At 36.0% G+C, this 13603-nt stretch overlaps 1 protein-coding gene across 4 annotated transcripts in view; it reads right to left on the bottom strand.

The window, feature by feature from the left end:
* Positions 1 to 7373: 7373 nt before the first annotated feature.
* LOC112624279 (UDP-glucuronosyltransferase 2B9-like) overlaps positions 7374 to 13603 on the bottom strand; it is a 15284-nt gene continuing 9054 nt past the window's right edge. For 3 of the 4 annotated variants that reach the window (XM_025384789.1, XM_025384790.1, XM_025384791.1), the window contains 3 exons: positions 13183 to 13270; positions 12130 to 12349; positions 7374 to 7653 (listed from right to left, as the gene is read on the bottom strand). In XM_025384789.1, the coding sequence (XP_025240574.1) occupies positions 7374 to 7653; positions 12130 to 12349; positions 13183 to 13270 (588 nt within the window). The remainder of the gene's footprint in view (positions 7654 to 12129; positions 12350 to 13182; positions 13271 to 13603) is intronic. The other variant, XM_025384792.1, reaches the window with a different exon arrangement.

Here is a 13603-nt window from a genome sequence, read left to right as displayed (position 1 = left end):
CCCACCTTTTTGCTGATGTTGCACAGAGGACAGGGGAGCCTCCCATACCTTGAGTGATCACTTCTGCTTGCAGGGCAAAGAGAAGGCACCCAGATGTGTGCTGGCAATCACCCCACTCTAAACAAACACCACCTCCAGTGTGACATAACACAGTCTGCAGCAGGGGCCTTCCACTCCCCTTCCAACTGCTTTGCTTCTGCCACTGTGGTGAACACTCAGAAAGAGGCAGATACTCCTGCACTCAGTAGCACTCTGCTGCAGTTGCCACACCTTGATCGCCCCAGTGTGGTAGGCTTAAAGCCTTGAAAAGGCAGAGAACAAAGCTGGGGCTCAATGCAAGTCCACCAGAGTTAAAGCATACAGTCCAGGAACTGGGAACAGAAGACTGCTCCCTCTACAAACAAAGCCAGTTGGCTGAATCCACCTTATATCACAAACAAACCCTCAAGGCAATCAAATAGAATAAAAGAAAAAAAAAAAAAAAACCCAAAGGTCAGCAACCTCAAAAACTGAAGGCAGATAAGCCCACAAAAATAAGAAAGAATCAATGCAAGAACAGTGAAAACTCAAAAAGACAGAGTGCATTCTTTCATCCAAATTACAGCATCACCTCTCCAGCAAGGGTTTGGAACTGGGCTGAGGCTAAGATGGCTGAAATGACAGAAGTAAAATTCAATATAGGGATACAAACAAAGTTGGCTGAGCTAAAGGAGCATAATGTAACCCAATGCAAGAAAGCTAAAAATAATAATAAAACATTGCAGAAGTTAACAAAGTAGCCTGTAAAGAGAAAATGTAACCTACCTGATAGAGTTGAAAACAACACCAAAAGACTTTTATGATGCAATGACAGGTATTAATAACAAAATAAATCAACTGAAAAATGAGTATCAGAGCTTTAAGACAGGTTTTCTGCCATAAAACAGGTGGGCAATAACAGAGAAAAAAAATAAAAAGGAATGAACAAAACTTCAAGAGTAATTGGTGTATCTAAAACAGATGAGGACAATGAAAACAACTTGGAAAGCATGCTTCAGGATATCATCCATGAGAACTTTTCCAATCTAGCCAGAGAGGCCAATATTCAAATTTAGAAATGCAGAAAACCCCAGTGAGATAATACATGAGAAGATCATCCCCAAGACAAACAATTATCAAATTCTTTAAAGTCAAAATAAAAAGAAATTTAAAGGACAGTTAGAGAGAAAGGCAAAATTACATACAATGGGAAGCTCATCAGACTAACAATGGACTTATGATCCAAAATCCCGGAAGCCAACAGAGATCTGTAGCCAATATTCAACATTCTTTTTTTTTGTTTAATTTTTTTTTTTTTAATTATACTTTAAGTTCTAGGGTACATGTGCACAATGGGCCAGTTTGTTACATATGTATACATGTGCCATGTTGGTGTGCTGCACCCATTAACTTGGCATTTACATTAGGTGTCTCGCCTAATGCTATCCCTTCCCTCACCTCCCCACAATAGGACCCGGTGTGTGATGTTCCCCTTCCTGTTTCCAAGTGATCTCATTGTTCAATTCCCACCTATGAGTGAGAACATGCAGTATTTGGTTTTCTGTTCTTGCGATAGTTTGCTGAGAATGATGGTTTCCAGCTGCATCCATGTCCCTACAGAAGGCACAAACTCATCCTTTTTTATGGCTGCATAATATTCCATGGTGTATATGAGCCACATTTTCTTAATCCAGTCTGTCACTGATGGATATTTGGGATGATTCCAAGTCATTGCTATTGTGAATAGTGCCGCAATAAATATACATGTGCATGTGTCTTTATAGCAGCATGACTTATAATGTTTTGGATATATCCACAGTAATGGGATGGCTGGGTCAAATGGTGTTTCTAGTTCTAGATCCTTGAGGAATCACCATACTGTTTTCCACAATGGTTGAACTAGTTTACAGTCCCACCAACAGTGTAAAAGTGTTCCTATTTCTCCTCATCCTCTCCAGCACCTGTTGTTTCCTGACTTTTTAATGACTGCCATTCTAACTGGTGTGAGATGGCATTTCATTGTGGTTTTAATTTGCATTTCTCTGATGGCCAGTGATGATGAGCATTTTTTCATGTGTCTGTTGGCTGTATGAATGTCTTCTTTTGAGAAGTGTCTGTTCATATCCTTTGCCCACTTTTTGATGGGGCTGTTTTTTTCTTATAAATTTGTTAGAGTTCTTTGTCAGTTCTGGATATTTGCCCTTTGTCAGATGAGTAGATTGCAAAAATTTTCTCCCATTCTTCAGGTTGCCTGTTCACTCTGATGGTATTTTCCTTTGCTGTGTAGAAGCTATTCAGTTTAATTAGATCCCATTTGTCAATTTTGGCTTTTGTTGCCATTGCTTTTGGTGTTTTAGACGTGAAGTCCTTGCCCATGTGTATGTCCTGAATGGTATTACCTAGGTTTTCCTCTAGGGTTTTTATGGTTTTATGTCTAACATTTAAGTCTCGAATCCATCTTGAATTAATTTTCATATAAGGAGTAAGGAAAGGATCCAGTTTCAGCTTTCTACTTATGGTTAGCCAATTGTCTCAGCATCATTTATTAAATAGGGAATCCTGTCCCATTAGTTGTTTTCATCAGGTTTGTCAAATAACAGATGCCTGTAGATGTGTGGTATTATTTCTGAGGGCTCTGTTCTGTTCCATTGGTCTATATCTCTGTTTTGGTACCAGTACCATGATGTTTTGTTTACTGTAGCCTTATAGTATAGTTTGAAGTCAGGTAGTGTAATGCCTCCAGCTTTGTCCTTTTGGCTTAAGATTGTTTTGGCAATGTGGTGTCTTTTTTGGTTCCATATGAATTTTAAAGCAGTTTTTTCCAATTCTGTGAAGAAACTCATTGGTAGCTTAATGGGGATGGCATTGAATGTATAAATTACCTTTGGCACTATGGCCATTTTCACAATATTGATTCTTCGTATCCATGAGCATGGTATGTTCTTCCATTTGTTTGTGTCTTCTTTTATTTCACTGAGCAGTGGTTTGTAGTTCTCCTTAAAAAGGTCCTTTACATCCCTTGTAAGTTGGATTCCTAGCTATTTTATTCTCTTTGAAGCTATTGTGAATGGGAGTTCATTCATGATTTGACTCTCTGTTTGTCTGTTATGGTGTATAAGAATGCTTGTGATTTTTGCACATTGATTTTGTATCCTGAGACTTTGCTGAAGTTGCTTATCAACTTAAGGAGATTTCGGGTGGAGACAATGGGGTGTTCTAAGTATACAATCATGTCATCTGCAAACAGGGATAATTTGACTTCTTCTTTTACTAACTGAATACCCTTGATTTCTTTCTCTTGCCTGATTGTCCTAGCCAGAACTTCCAACACTATGTTGAATAGGAGTGGTGAGAGAGGGCATCCCTGTCTTGTGCCGGTTTTCAAAGGGAATGCTTCTAGTTTTTGCCCATTCAGTATGATATTGGCTGTGGGTTTGTCATAAATAGCTCTTATTAATTTGGGATATGTTCTATCAATACTGAATTATTATTATTATTTTTTTTTTATTATTATACTTTAAGTTGTAGGGTACATGTGCATAATGTGCAGGTTTGTTACATATGTATACTTGTGCCATGTTGCTGTGCTGCACCCATCAACTCGTCAGCACCCATCAACTCGTCATTTACATCAGGTATAACTCCCAATGCAATCCCTCCCCCCTCCCCCCTCCTCATGATAGGCCCCAGTGTGTGATGTTCCCCTTCCCGAGTCCAAGTGATCTCATCGTTCTGTTCCCACCTATGAGTGAGAATATGTGGTGTTTGGTTTTCTGTTCTTGTGATAGTTTGCTAAGAATGATGGTTTCCAGCTGCATCCATGTCCCTCCAAAGGACACAAACTCATCCTTTTTTATGGCTGCATAGTATTTCATGGTGTATATGTGCCACATTTTCTCAATCCAGTCTGTCACTGATGGACATTTGGGTTGATTGCAAGTCTTTACTATTGAATTTATTGAGAGTTTTTAGCAGGAAGGGCTGTTGAATTTTATCAAAGGTCTTTTCTGCATCTACTGAGATAATCATGTGTTTTTTGTCTTTGGTTCTGTTTATATGCTGGAATATGTTTACTTATTTGCATATGTTGAATCAGCCTTGCATCCCAGGGATGACGACCACTTGATCATGGTGGATACACTTTTTGATGTGCTGCTGATTTGGTTTGCCAGTATTTTATTGAGGATTTTTGCATCAATGTTCATCAGAGATATTGGTTTAAAATTCTCTTTTTTTGTTGTATCTCTGTCAGGCTTTGGTATTAGAAAGATGTTGGCCTCGTAAAATGAGTTAGGGAGGACTCCCTCTATTTCTATTGATTTGAATAGTTTCAGAAGGAATGGTACGGACTCCTCCTTGTACCTCTGGTAGAATTCAGCTGTGAATCCTCTAGTCCTGGACTTCTTTTGGTTGATAGGCTATTAATTATTGCCTCAATTTCAGAGCCTGCTATTGATCTATTCAGGGATTCAGCTTCTTCCTGGTTTAGTCTTGGGAGAGTGTAAGTGTCCAGGAAATTATGCATTTCTTCTAGATTTTTTAGTTTATTTGCATAGAGGTGTTTATAGTCTTCTCTGATGGTAGTTTTTATTTCTATGTGGTTGGTGGTGATACCCCCTTTATCATTTTTTTTTTTTTTTGCATCTATTTGATTCTTTTCTCTTTTCTTCTTTGTTAGTCTTGCTATTGGTCTTTCTGTTTTGTTGATCTTTTCAAAAGATCAGCTCCTGGATTCACTGATTTTCTGGAGGGTTTTTTGTGTCTCTATCTCCTTCACTTCTGCTCTGATCTTAGTTATTTCTTCTCTTCTGCTAGCTGTTGAATGTGTCTGCTCTTGCTTCTTTAGTTCTTTTAATTGTGATGTTTGGGTGTCAATTTTAGATCTTTCCTGCTTTCACTTGTGGGCATTTAGTGCTATAAATTTCCCTCTACACACTGCTTTAAATGTGTCCCAGAGATTCTGGTATGATGTATCTTTGTTCTCATTGGTTTCAAAGAACATCTTTATTTCTGCCTTCATTTAATTATGTACCCAGTTGTTATTCAGGAACAGGTTGTTCAGTTTCCATGTAGTTGAGTGGTTTTGATAGAGTTTCTTGGTCCTGAGTTCTAGATTGATTGCACTATGATCTGAGAGACAGTTTGTTATAATTTCTGTTCCTTTTCCATTTGTGGAGGAGTGCTTTACTTCCAACTATGCAGACAGTTTTGGATAAGTGTGACGTGGTGCTGAGAAGAAAGTATATTCTATTGATTTGGGGTGGAGATTTCTGTAGATGTCTATTAGGTTCGCTTGGTGCAGAGATGAGTTCAATTACTGGATATCCTTGTTAACTTTCTGTCTTGTTGATCTGTCTAATGTTGACAGGGGGGTGTTAAAGTCTCCCATTATTATTGTATGGGAGTCTGTCTCTTTGTAAGTCTCTAAAGACTTGCTTTATGAATCTGAGTGCTCCTGTATTGGATGCATACATATTTAGGACAGTTAGCTCTTCATGATGAATTGATCCCTTTACCATTATATAATGGCCTTCTTTGTCTCTTTTGATCTTTGATGGTTTAAAATCTGTTTTATCAGAGACTAGGATTGCAACCCCTGCCTTTTTGTGTTTTCCGTTTGCTTGGTAGATTTTCCTTCATCCCTTTATTCTGAGCCTATGTGTGTTTCTGCATGTGAGATGGGTCTCCTGAATACAGCAAACTGATGAGTCTTGACTCTTTATCCAATTTGCCAGTCTGTGTCTTTTAATTGGATCATTTAGTCCATTTACATTTAAGGTTAATATTGCTATGTGTGAACTTGATCCTGACATTATGATATTAGCTGGTTATTTTGCTCACTAGTTGATGCAGTTTCTTTCTAGCATCAATGGACTTTACATTTTGGCATGTTTTTGCAATGGCTGATACCTGTTGTTCCTTCTTTCCATGTTTAGTGCTTCCTTCAGGATCTCTTGTAGGGCAGTCCTGGTGGTGACAAAATCTCTAAGCATTTGCTTGTGTGTAAAGGATTTTATTTCTCCTTCACTTCTGAAACATAGTTTGGCTGGACATGAAATTCTGGGTTGAAAATTCTTTTCTTGAAAAATATGGAATATTGGCCCCCACTCTCTTCTGGCTTGGAGAGTTTCTGCCGAGAGATCTGCTCTTAGTCTGATGGGCTTCCCTTTGTGCTGAAACCGACCTTTCTCTCCGGCTGCCCTTAAGATTTTTTCCTTCATTTCAGTTTTGATGAATCTCACAATTACGTGTCTTGGAGTTGCTCTTCTCAAGGAGTATCTTTGTGGCATTCTCTGTATTTCCTGAATTTGAATGTTGGCGTGCCTTACTAGGTTGGGGAAATTCTCCCGGATCATATCCTGCAGAGTGTTTTCCAACTTGGTTCCATTTTCCCCATCACTTTCAGGCACACCAATCAGACATAGATTTGGTCTTTTCACATAAAGACCATATCTCTTGGAGGCTTTGTTCATTTCTTTTTACTCTTTTTTCTCTACACTTCTCTTCTCACTTCATTTCATTCATTTGATCTTCAATTGCTGATGCTCTTTCTTCCAGTTGATTGAGTCAGTTACTGAAGCTTGTGCATTTCTCACATAGTTCTTATGTTATGGTTTTCATCTGTATCATTTCTTTTAAGGTCTTCTCTGCATTGATTATTCTAATTATCCATTCTTTTTTCAAGGTTTTTACTTTCTTTACACTGGTTACATAGTTCTTCCTTTAACTCTGAGAAGTTTGATCGACTGAAGCCTTCTTCTCTCCATTCATCAAAGTCATTCTCCATCCAGCTTTGTTCTGTTGATGGCAATACTACTCATCTTAAAATATCAAAAGGAAGAGAGACTTTCCACACAATTTCACTATGTAATAGTTTCTTTAGTAGCCGTTAAAACAATACAATCCTGTTCAAAATGAAGCCAAATTATTCTGAGTATGTGCAAAACCGCCCTGATACTGTCAGTGGACTTCTTCATGTTCTTTTGTTTATGTAGAATGTGTGAAATATAGTTAAGCTGAGTAGATTTTTTTTGTATAAACTATGAATTAGAACAACAAATTTCAATATAAGTTCAACAAATTTCAATACAAGTTCATATGGATTTACATTATTTTGTGTTTTCCCGAGTGTTTTCTTCATTTGCACAAAATATTTCCAACCATTAACTGGGTGGTAAATCTTTGAAAAACAAGTTTTATTTGACAAAGTAAATTTTGAAAAATTTTTTATTTTTATTTTTATTTTTATTTTTTGGTCACAAGAAGAAATAAATCCTGCATCATAACCTTTCTTCCTGGAATAAGCTGAAGTAGTCTCATCTATCAGATTTTCCAACTTCAAATCTCAGATACAACTAATCACTTTTTCCTTTCTTTCCTTTTCTAGAAAACTTCCAGAAACAAAACAGACAACATTTCATGACGATAAATATCACAGTTGACACACAGGCCAGCAGGAACCCAATCACATCCAAAGAGTGATACTGGAACCAGGTGAGGTCATGGGCTGCAGGCCGAAGGTGTTTAGCTCCTTTGTGGCGCATGACAAATTCAATCCAGAAGACTGCTCGATCCAGGGGCTTCACCGGTTGATCATGTTGAATTCTTGATAATTTCATAACATTCTCTTTATATCTGAAGGATAAAAATAAAGATATTAATGTAGCAGGAAGAGATGTTTACAAAACCTCTCAGACACCGAGTTAAAGAAGGAAGGGGTTTATTCATTTGGGAGGATCAGCAAGGCTCCTGTCTCAAGAGCTGAGCTCTCCAAGTGAGCTGTCCCTTTTAAGGACTCACAATTCTACAGGGGTCCACATGAGAGGGTCATGATCGATTGAGCTAGCAGTGGGTACGTGACTGGGAGCTGCATGCACCAGTAATCACAACGGAACAGAAGAGGACAGGGATTTTTACAATGCTTTTCCATAAAATGCTGGAATCTATAGATAATATTACCAGTTAGGTCAGGTGTTGATCTTTAACTACCAGGCCCAGAGTGTGGCACCAGGCTGTTTGCTTGTGCATTTCATTTCTGCCTTTTAGTTTTTACTTCTTTTTTCTTTGGGGGCAGAAATTGGGCATAAAACAATATGAGGAGTGATCTCCTCCCTTGCTAATACTGAAAGTAAGTTAATGTGTCTGTGCATATCAAGTTTATGAAAGGCTTTTAAAGTGCCAAATAGTTCAAAGTAATTGTCAAAGAATTGACATAGAATTTGTGTAATTTAATTTGAGTCATCATAGAAAGTTTGGCTTTTAAATTGGACTTTTCTCATTGACAAATATTTTCTAAAGTAGAAATTGAATGTTAGGTGAGAAAGTTAATTATTTTGAAACAGAGAAAATATAAGGCTTTTTAATTTGCTTTTAATTGTTTAATTTAAAGTTTTTGTGGGTACATATTAATGGGGTCTATATTTATGGGGTATATGAGTTGTTTTGATACAATGTGAAACTATCACATCATGGAAAATAGGATATTCATCCCTTAAGCATTTATCCTTTGTATTATGAACAATTCAATTGCACTGTTAGTTCTCAAGCAGACATATGGAGAACGTGCTCAACATCATGAATCATTTGAAGTGCTGTAGGAAAGACTGTGAAAATGCAATATGAGAATTATCATCTCTAAGTTCCTAAAAAGTAATTATGTCATGGTGAGTGACACGCCTCATAGCTAGTCACTATGCTTCTACATTACTCTTTTGTCTCCTACTGTTTCCCACCCTGTAGCCAGAATGATTTTTTGCAATTAAAGTCAGTTTATAGCACTCCCCTGATTAAGATTTTGGCCTGGCTTCTCACTATTTAAAGAATAAAATCCAACTCTGTTATTTGGTCTACAGAACTCTACATTGTTAGACACTGGCAAGCTCTTTTCCTAACACTTTTCCCCTGCACACTGTCTTCTAGACTGGCCTTCTATTTTTTTCTTTAAGCTCCCAAAGATGTCCTCATCTTAGCATCTCACACATTTTTTCCCTCTCTCCTGCTCTTGGAGTATTCTCTCTTGCTACAACCCAAGGCATGCTTCTCTCCCTTTCTATGGCTTTCTTCTTATGTTACTTCTAAGAGAGGCTTTTACTGACCACACTATTATGGAACCTCTAGGATTTTCTCTATTTTCTATGCTTATTTTGCTATTTGATTCCTAGAATTTTAAAATGCATTATATATCTCATAAAATAAACATTTAAATATTAAATACAAAAGACAAATATACATACACTAAGTGAATAGTTCAAAAATATAAGATCATCTTGAACATTATTTTGAGGTGAAGATATCTACTTACCTACTGTTCAGACTGTGGTATAGGATATCACAACCTGCCTAGAATCATTCTCTTTTTCTGATCCATTTAGTCACTACTGTTGTCCTCCAATTAAGTGTTAGCCTGACCTGAGTAGTATACATTAGTTTTGCTTGCTTATGTATTAAATGATATAATATGTACTCATTAGTGTCTTTTATTAATGTAGCAGTTCTTCTGTAATTCCATTGCTGTGTAGTATTTTGTTGATTGAGAAAGCACAAATTACTTCTTCATTTTGTGATTAATACATATTTGAGTTTCTAACAATTTTTAGACACTATTGATAATTCTGTCATAAACATTCTTCTAGATGGTGTTATATTTATATATTTATACATATCTCTTGGGTATATAATTGAGAGTAGAATTGCTGAGATAAAAGCAGATGCATAATTATGATCCACTTCTTGACTTTAACATTTTTTGAAGTGTATTTTTTTGATCTCTAAAATTTAAAGATATGTTAGTTATAGTTTTTATAACCTGCCTCACTTCCACTATGACTGCATCATACAGTTTCTATGACATTAAATCTTATTATATTTACTAAGTCTTGAGTTATTGCCCACCACATATCACTTCAAATAACTATTCGACATCCTCTAAGAAAATGTGAGGCCGGGCGCGGTGGCTCAAGCCTGTAATCCCAGCACTTTGGGAGGCCGAGACGGGCGGATCACGAGGTCAGGAGATCGAGACCATCCTGGCTAACACAGTGAAACCCCGTCTCTACTAAAAAATACAAAAAAAAACTTAGCCGGGCGAGGTGGCAGGCGCCTGTAGTCCCAGCTACTCGGGAGGCTGAGGCCGGAGAATGGCGTGAACCCGGAAGGCGGAGCTTGCAGTGAGCTGAGATCCGGCCACTGCACTCCAGCCTGGGTGACACAGCGAGACTCCGTCTCAAAAAAAAAAAAAAAAAAAAAAAAAAAAAAAAAAAAAAAAAAAAAAAAGAAAATGTGTCTTCCAGTTGATATATATAATACATACATGTGTATTGTATATGTACATATGGGATTGTGTGTGTATCATTTTACATTATAAGATTCCATTTGTTAATTGTGTTCTTCAAATGTTTTATGTCTTTACCCATTATCTGCTCTTTTTTTAAGTCTGTTTAGATTGAGTGAAAGTATTTGTACAATCACATTTAAATCTACCAGTTTGCTTTATATATATATTTTTTTATTATTTGTGCAAGTTGGTTTGTGTTTCTTTTCAATTATTTCCTATCTTCTTTAAAGGTGTTTTTATCATTCATTAACCTTCTTTTTTTGTGAAGAAGTATTTTTAAAGTATTCCTTTAGATGATACCCTCCTTATTTAAAAGCATTATTGATAGTAGTTATAAATGCTGAATCGATGGTAGCTGGACTCTGCAAGGAATTTTGCACATTGATATCTTTAGGTATGAAAAAATAAAATATTAAAAATTTAACTTAAAATTTTTTTGTGTGTGTTTCAAAGACCATTATCAAAAAGGAAAATTTAGTTCACCAATAATGGGACAAAATATTTAAAAAGTATATATCTGACATGACCCATAATACATAAATAGTTCTTAAAACTTAATAAGACAAATAGCAAAGTTTAAAAATGTTTCAAGGATTTTAGTAGACATGTTTTCAAAGAAGACATACAAATTGCAATCCGAGACCAGGATGAGAGATCATTTTACACCCACTAAGAAGGGTTTAACAAAAAGACAGATAACAACACGTTTGGCAAAAGTATGGAGGAATTGTAACCACGTTGTACTGCTGGTGGTAGTGATGAATGAAACAAGTACTTTGGAAGACAGTTTAGCAGTTCTTCATAAACATACAGTTCCCACATGAGCCAGCAATTCCACTTGTAGTATCAACCCAAAAGAAAGGAAAACAGGGTTATGCAAAAACTTGTGTAGCAATATTCCTAGTAACCACAATTGGAAACAAACAAAAGGCCAATGAACTGAGAAGTTAACAACTAAAATATGACATATCCTTACTAAAAAATAGTAAACGGCTATAAAAAGAAATGAAGTATTAAAACACACAGCAACATGAATCAAACAAACACCATAAAAAACAACAAAAAATTAAGCTAGGTGAAATGTCATTTACACAGCACCCTACACTGTATAATTCCATTTATATGAAATTTCTCTAGAGAGAATAATCTCTAGAGAAAGAAAACAAATTAGTGTTAGACTAGGGCAGAGTGGTCATAGGAAGTGACTTCTGTGTCATTGCAGTTTCTTTTGTGCTAATAAAAATGTTCTAAAATTATGGGATAATGATGGCTTCATGGCTCTGTAAACATAATAAATATATTTGGAGTTTATACCACAAAGAGGAGGATTTTATGGTATCAAAATTAAATCTCAATTTCAAGTCCGTTACAATAATGATAATAATAAAAGTTAATTTTTCAGCAGGGAAATCATCATGTTCCGAGGTATTTTAGATATTTAATTAAAATATTTATTATATTATTTCATTTATTCATCCTTTCTACTATGGATTCATTATGTCAAAATTTTAAGAAATATATATTTTTATATTATCTATATCATTTTAAAATTATTTTTGTGTAGAAAATTGTTTCACTAACTGGCTATTCATTAGACATATGGGTTTCAAATACAATTTTTAAATGACAGATAAAAAATAAAAGCAGATTTCAGGTTGGTTAAATCATTTGAATTCTTTCAGAATTACTCTCTTATAAAAAGGATGAAACTCACACTCGCTATTGACAAGAGAAGCTATCTATAAATAACACCTAGTGAAAAATATTGTTCTACTCACAGAGGATCATTAATTACTGTCTTCAGGGCATTCACCAAGTCTGTACTCGACATTGTGTCGAAGTCCAATCTAACAGCTGCTCCTTTGGCCTTCATGTGAGCAATGTTATCAGGTTGATCGGCAAACAATGGAATGCCCACCATAGGGACCCCATGGTAGATCGCCTCGTAGATGCCACTGGCTCCACCGTGAGTTATAAAAGCTCTGGTTTTTGGATGACCTAGGATTGCGTGAATTTTAGAAAAATTATTCATAGGAATAAAATGAGACGCACAATGAAAGGCTCTGAAAGTGACAGTGTTTTCTAGATAACACATTGAACTAATTTACTATTGCTTTTCAGACTTCAGAGGAAAAAACAAATACTTGTGCTGGGTATGCAAGTGAAGGCTGCATGGTGTGTGTGACTTCAGACTGCAAAACAATACAAGAGTTCCAGTTGGACTAATGAAAAAGTGTGATCTAGATTTTTTAAATGTGTAAAAAAGAATACAGCAAAGAGATGGGCATGATGTGAACTGCTATTTTAAGTGCAGTCACAGAGTGTGATATGTGGGGTGTGCAAGGCAGCAGGCAGTGGGTTGGTGGTGGTGCTAGGATTGAGGAAGGAAACATCACAATTCATCATGACCTGTCATCACTTTATGATTAAGATTAGCAATTTAATCCTTCAGAAAATACAGAATCACTGGTGATAGAAGAGCTATTATTTTTGGTGGCATTTGAAATAACCCTGCAGGAGAGGAAACAACAGGTGTAAAGTTGTAGAAATAGGAGACAGAGAGACAGCTGAGGAAGTTATTGAAAAGTTCTGTGAGATGTAGTAACATCTGAAATAAAGATTCTCACTGATTCTGACCATAAAGAATGTGAGTGTATGTCATAAAATGCCAATAATTATAGCGTATTCTTTTCCTCTAGGACTGGTAAATAAATATAAAGAAGCTACATTTTGTTTTTCATAAACAAATATGCAACAATCTTGTTTCATGACTATTAACATTCTAATGTGCTGTTACTAATATATCCAGTATTTGTTCACCGGAGTCTTACCTAGAAGGTCATTCTGGGGCATCCACTTATAGAGCCGAGTATTGAGGCCTAAGGTATCCGGTTTTTTCCCATCAAATCTCCACAGAACCTGTTACAGTAAGAAAATATCTTATTCCATGAGTGGAATTCAAAAGTTATAGAATGTTAGAACTGTAAAAGGATAGGAACGAGATCAAAGGATGTTAGTAAATCAGAACTACTCAAAGACTGATGTAAATAGAATACTCACATTTAATTTTCTCAACTTTTATAACTAGTTAGGCACATAAGGAAATCATGATTTTCCAAAATAGTATCTTAGAAAAAATCAGATTATCAATGAAAAATTCAAGTATTTAAAAAATCGTTACACTTTTTAAAAGAAAACCTATGTGCGGCCAGTCATCATATGAAAAAAAAAAAAAAAAAAAAAAAAAAAAAA

This window comes from Theropithecus gelada, chromosome 5 (assembly GCF_003255815.1).
Source record: "Theropithecus gelada isolate Dixy chromosome 5, Tgel_1.0, whole genome shotgun sequence".
NCBI lineage: Eukaryota > Metazoa > Chordata > Mammalia > Primates > Cercopithecidae > Theropithecus > Theropithecus gelada.
The sequence above is the reverse complement of the archived record's forward strand: the minus strand, read 5'-3'. Positions and strand labels throughout refer to the sequence as shown.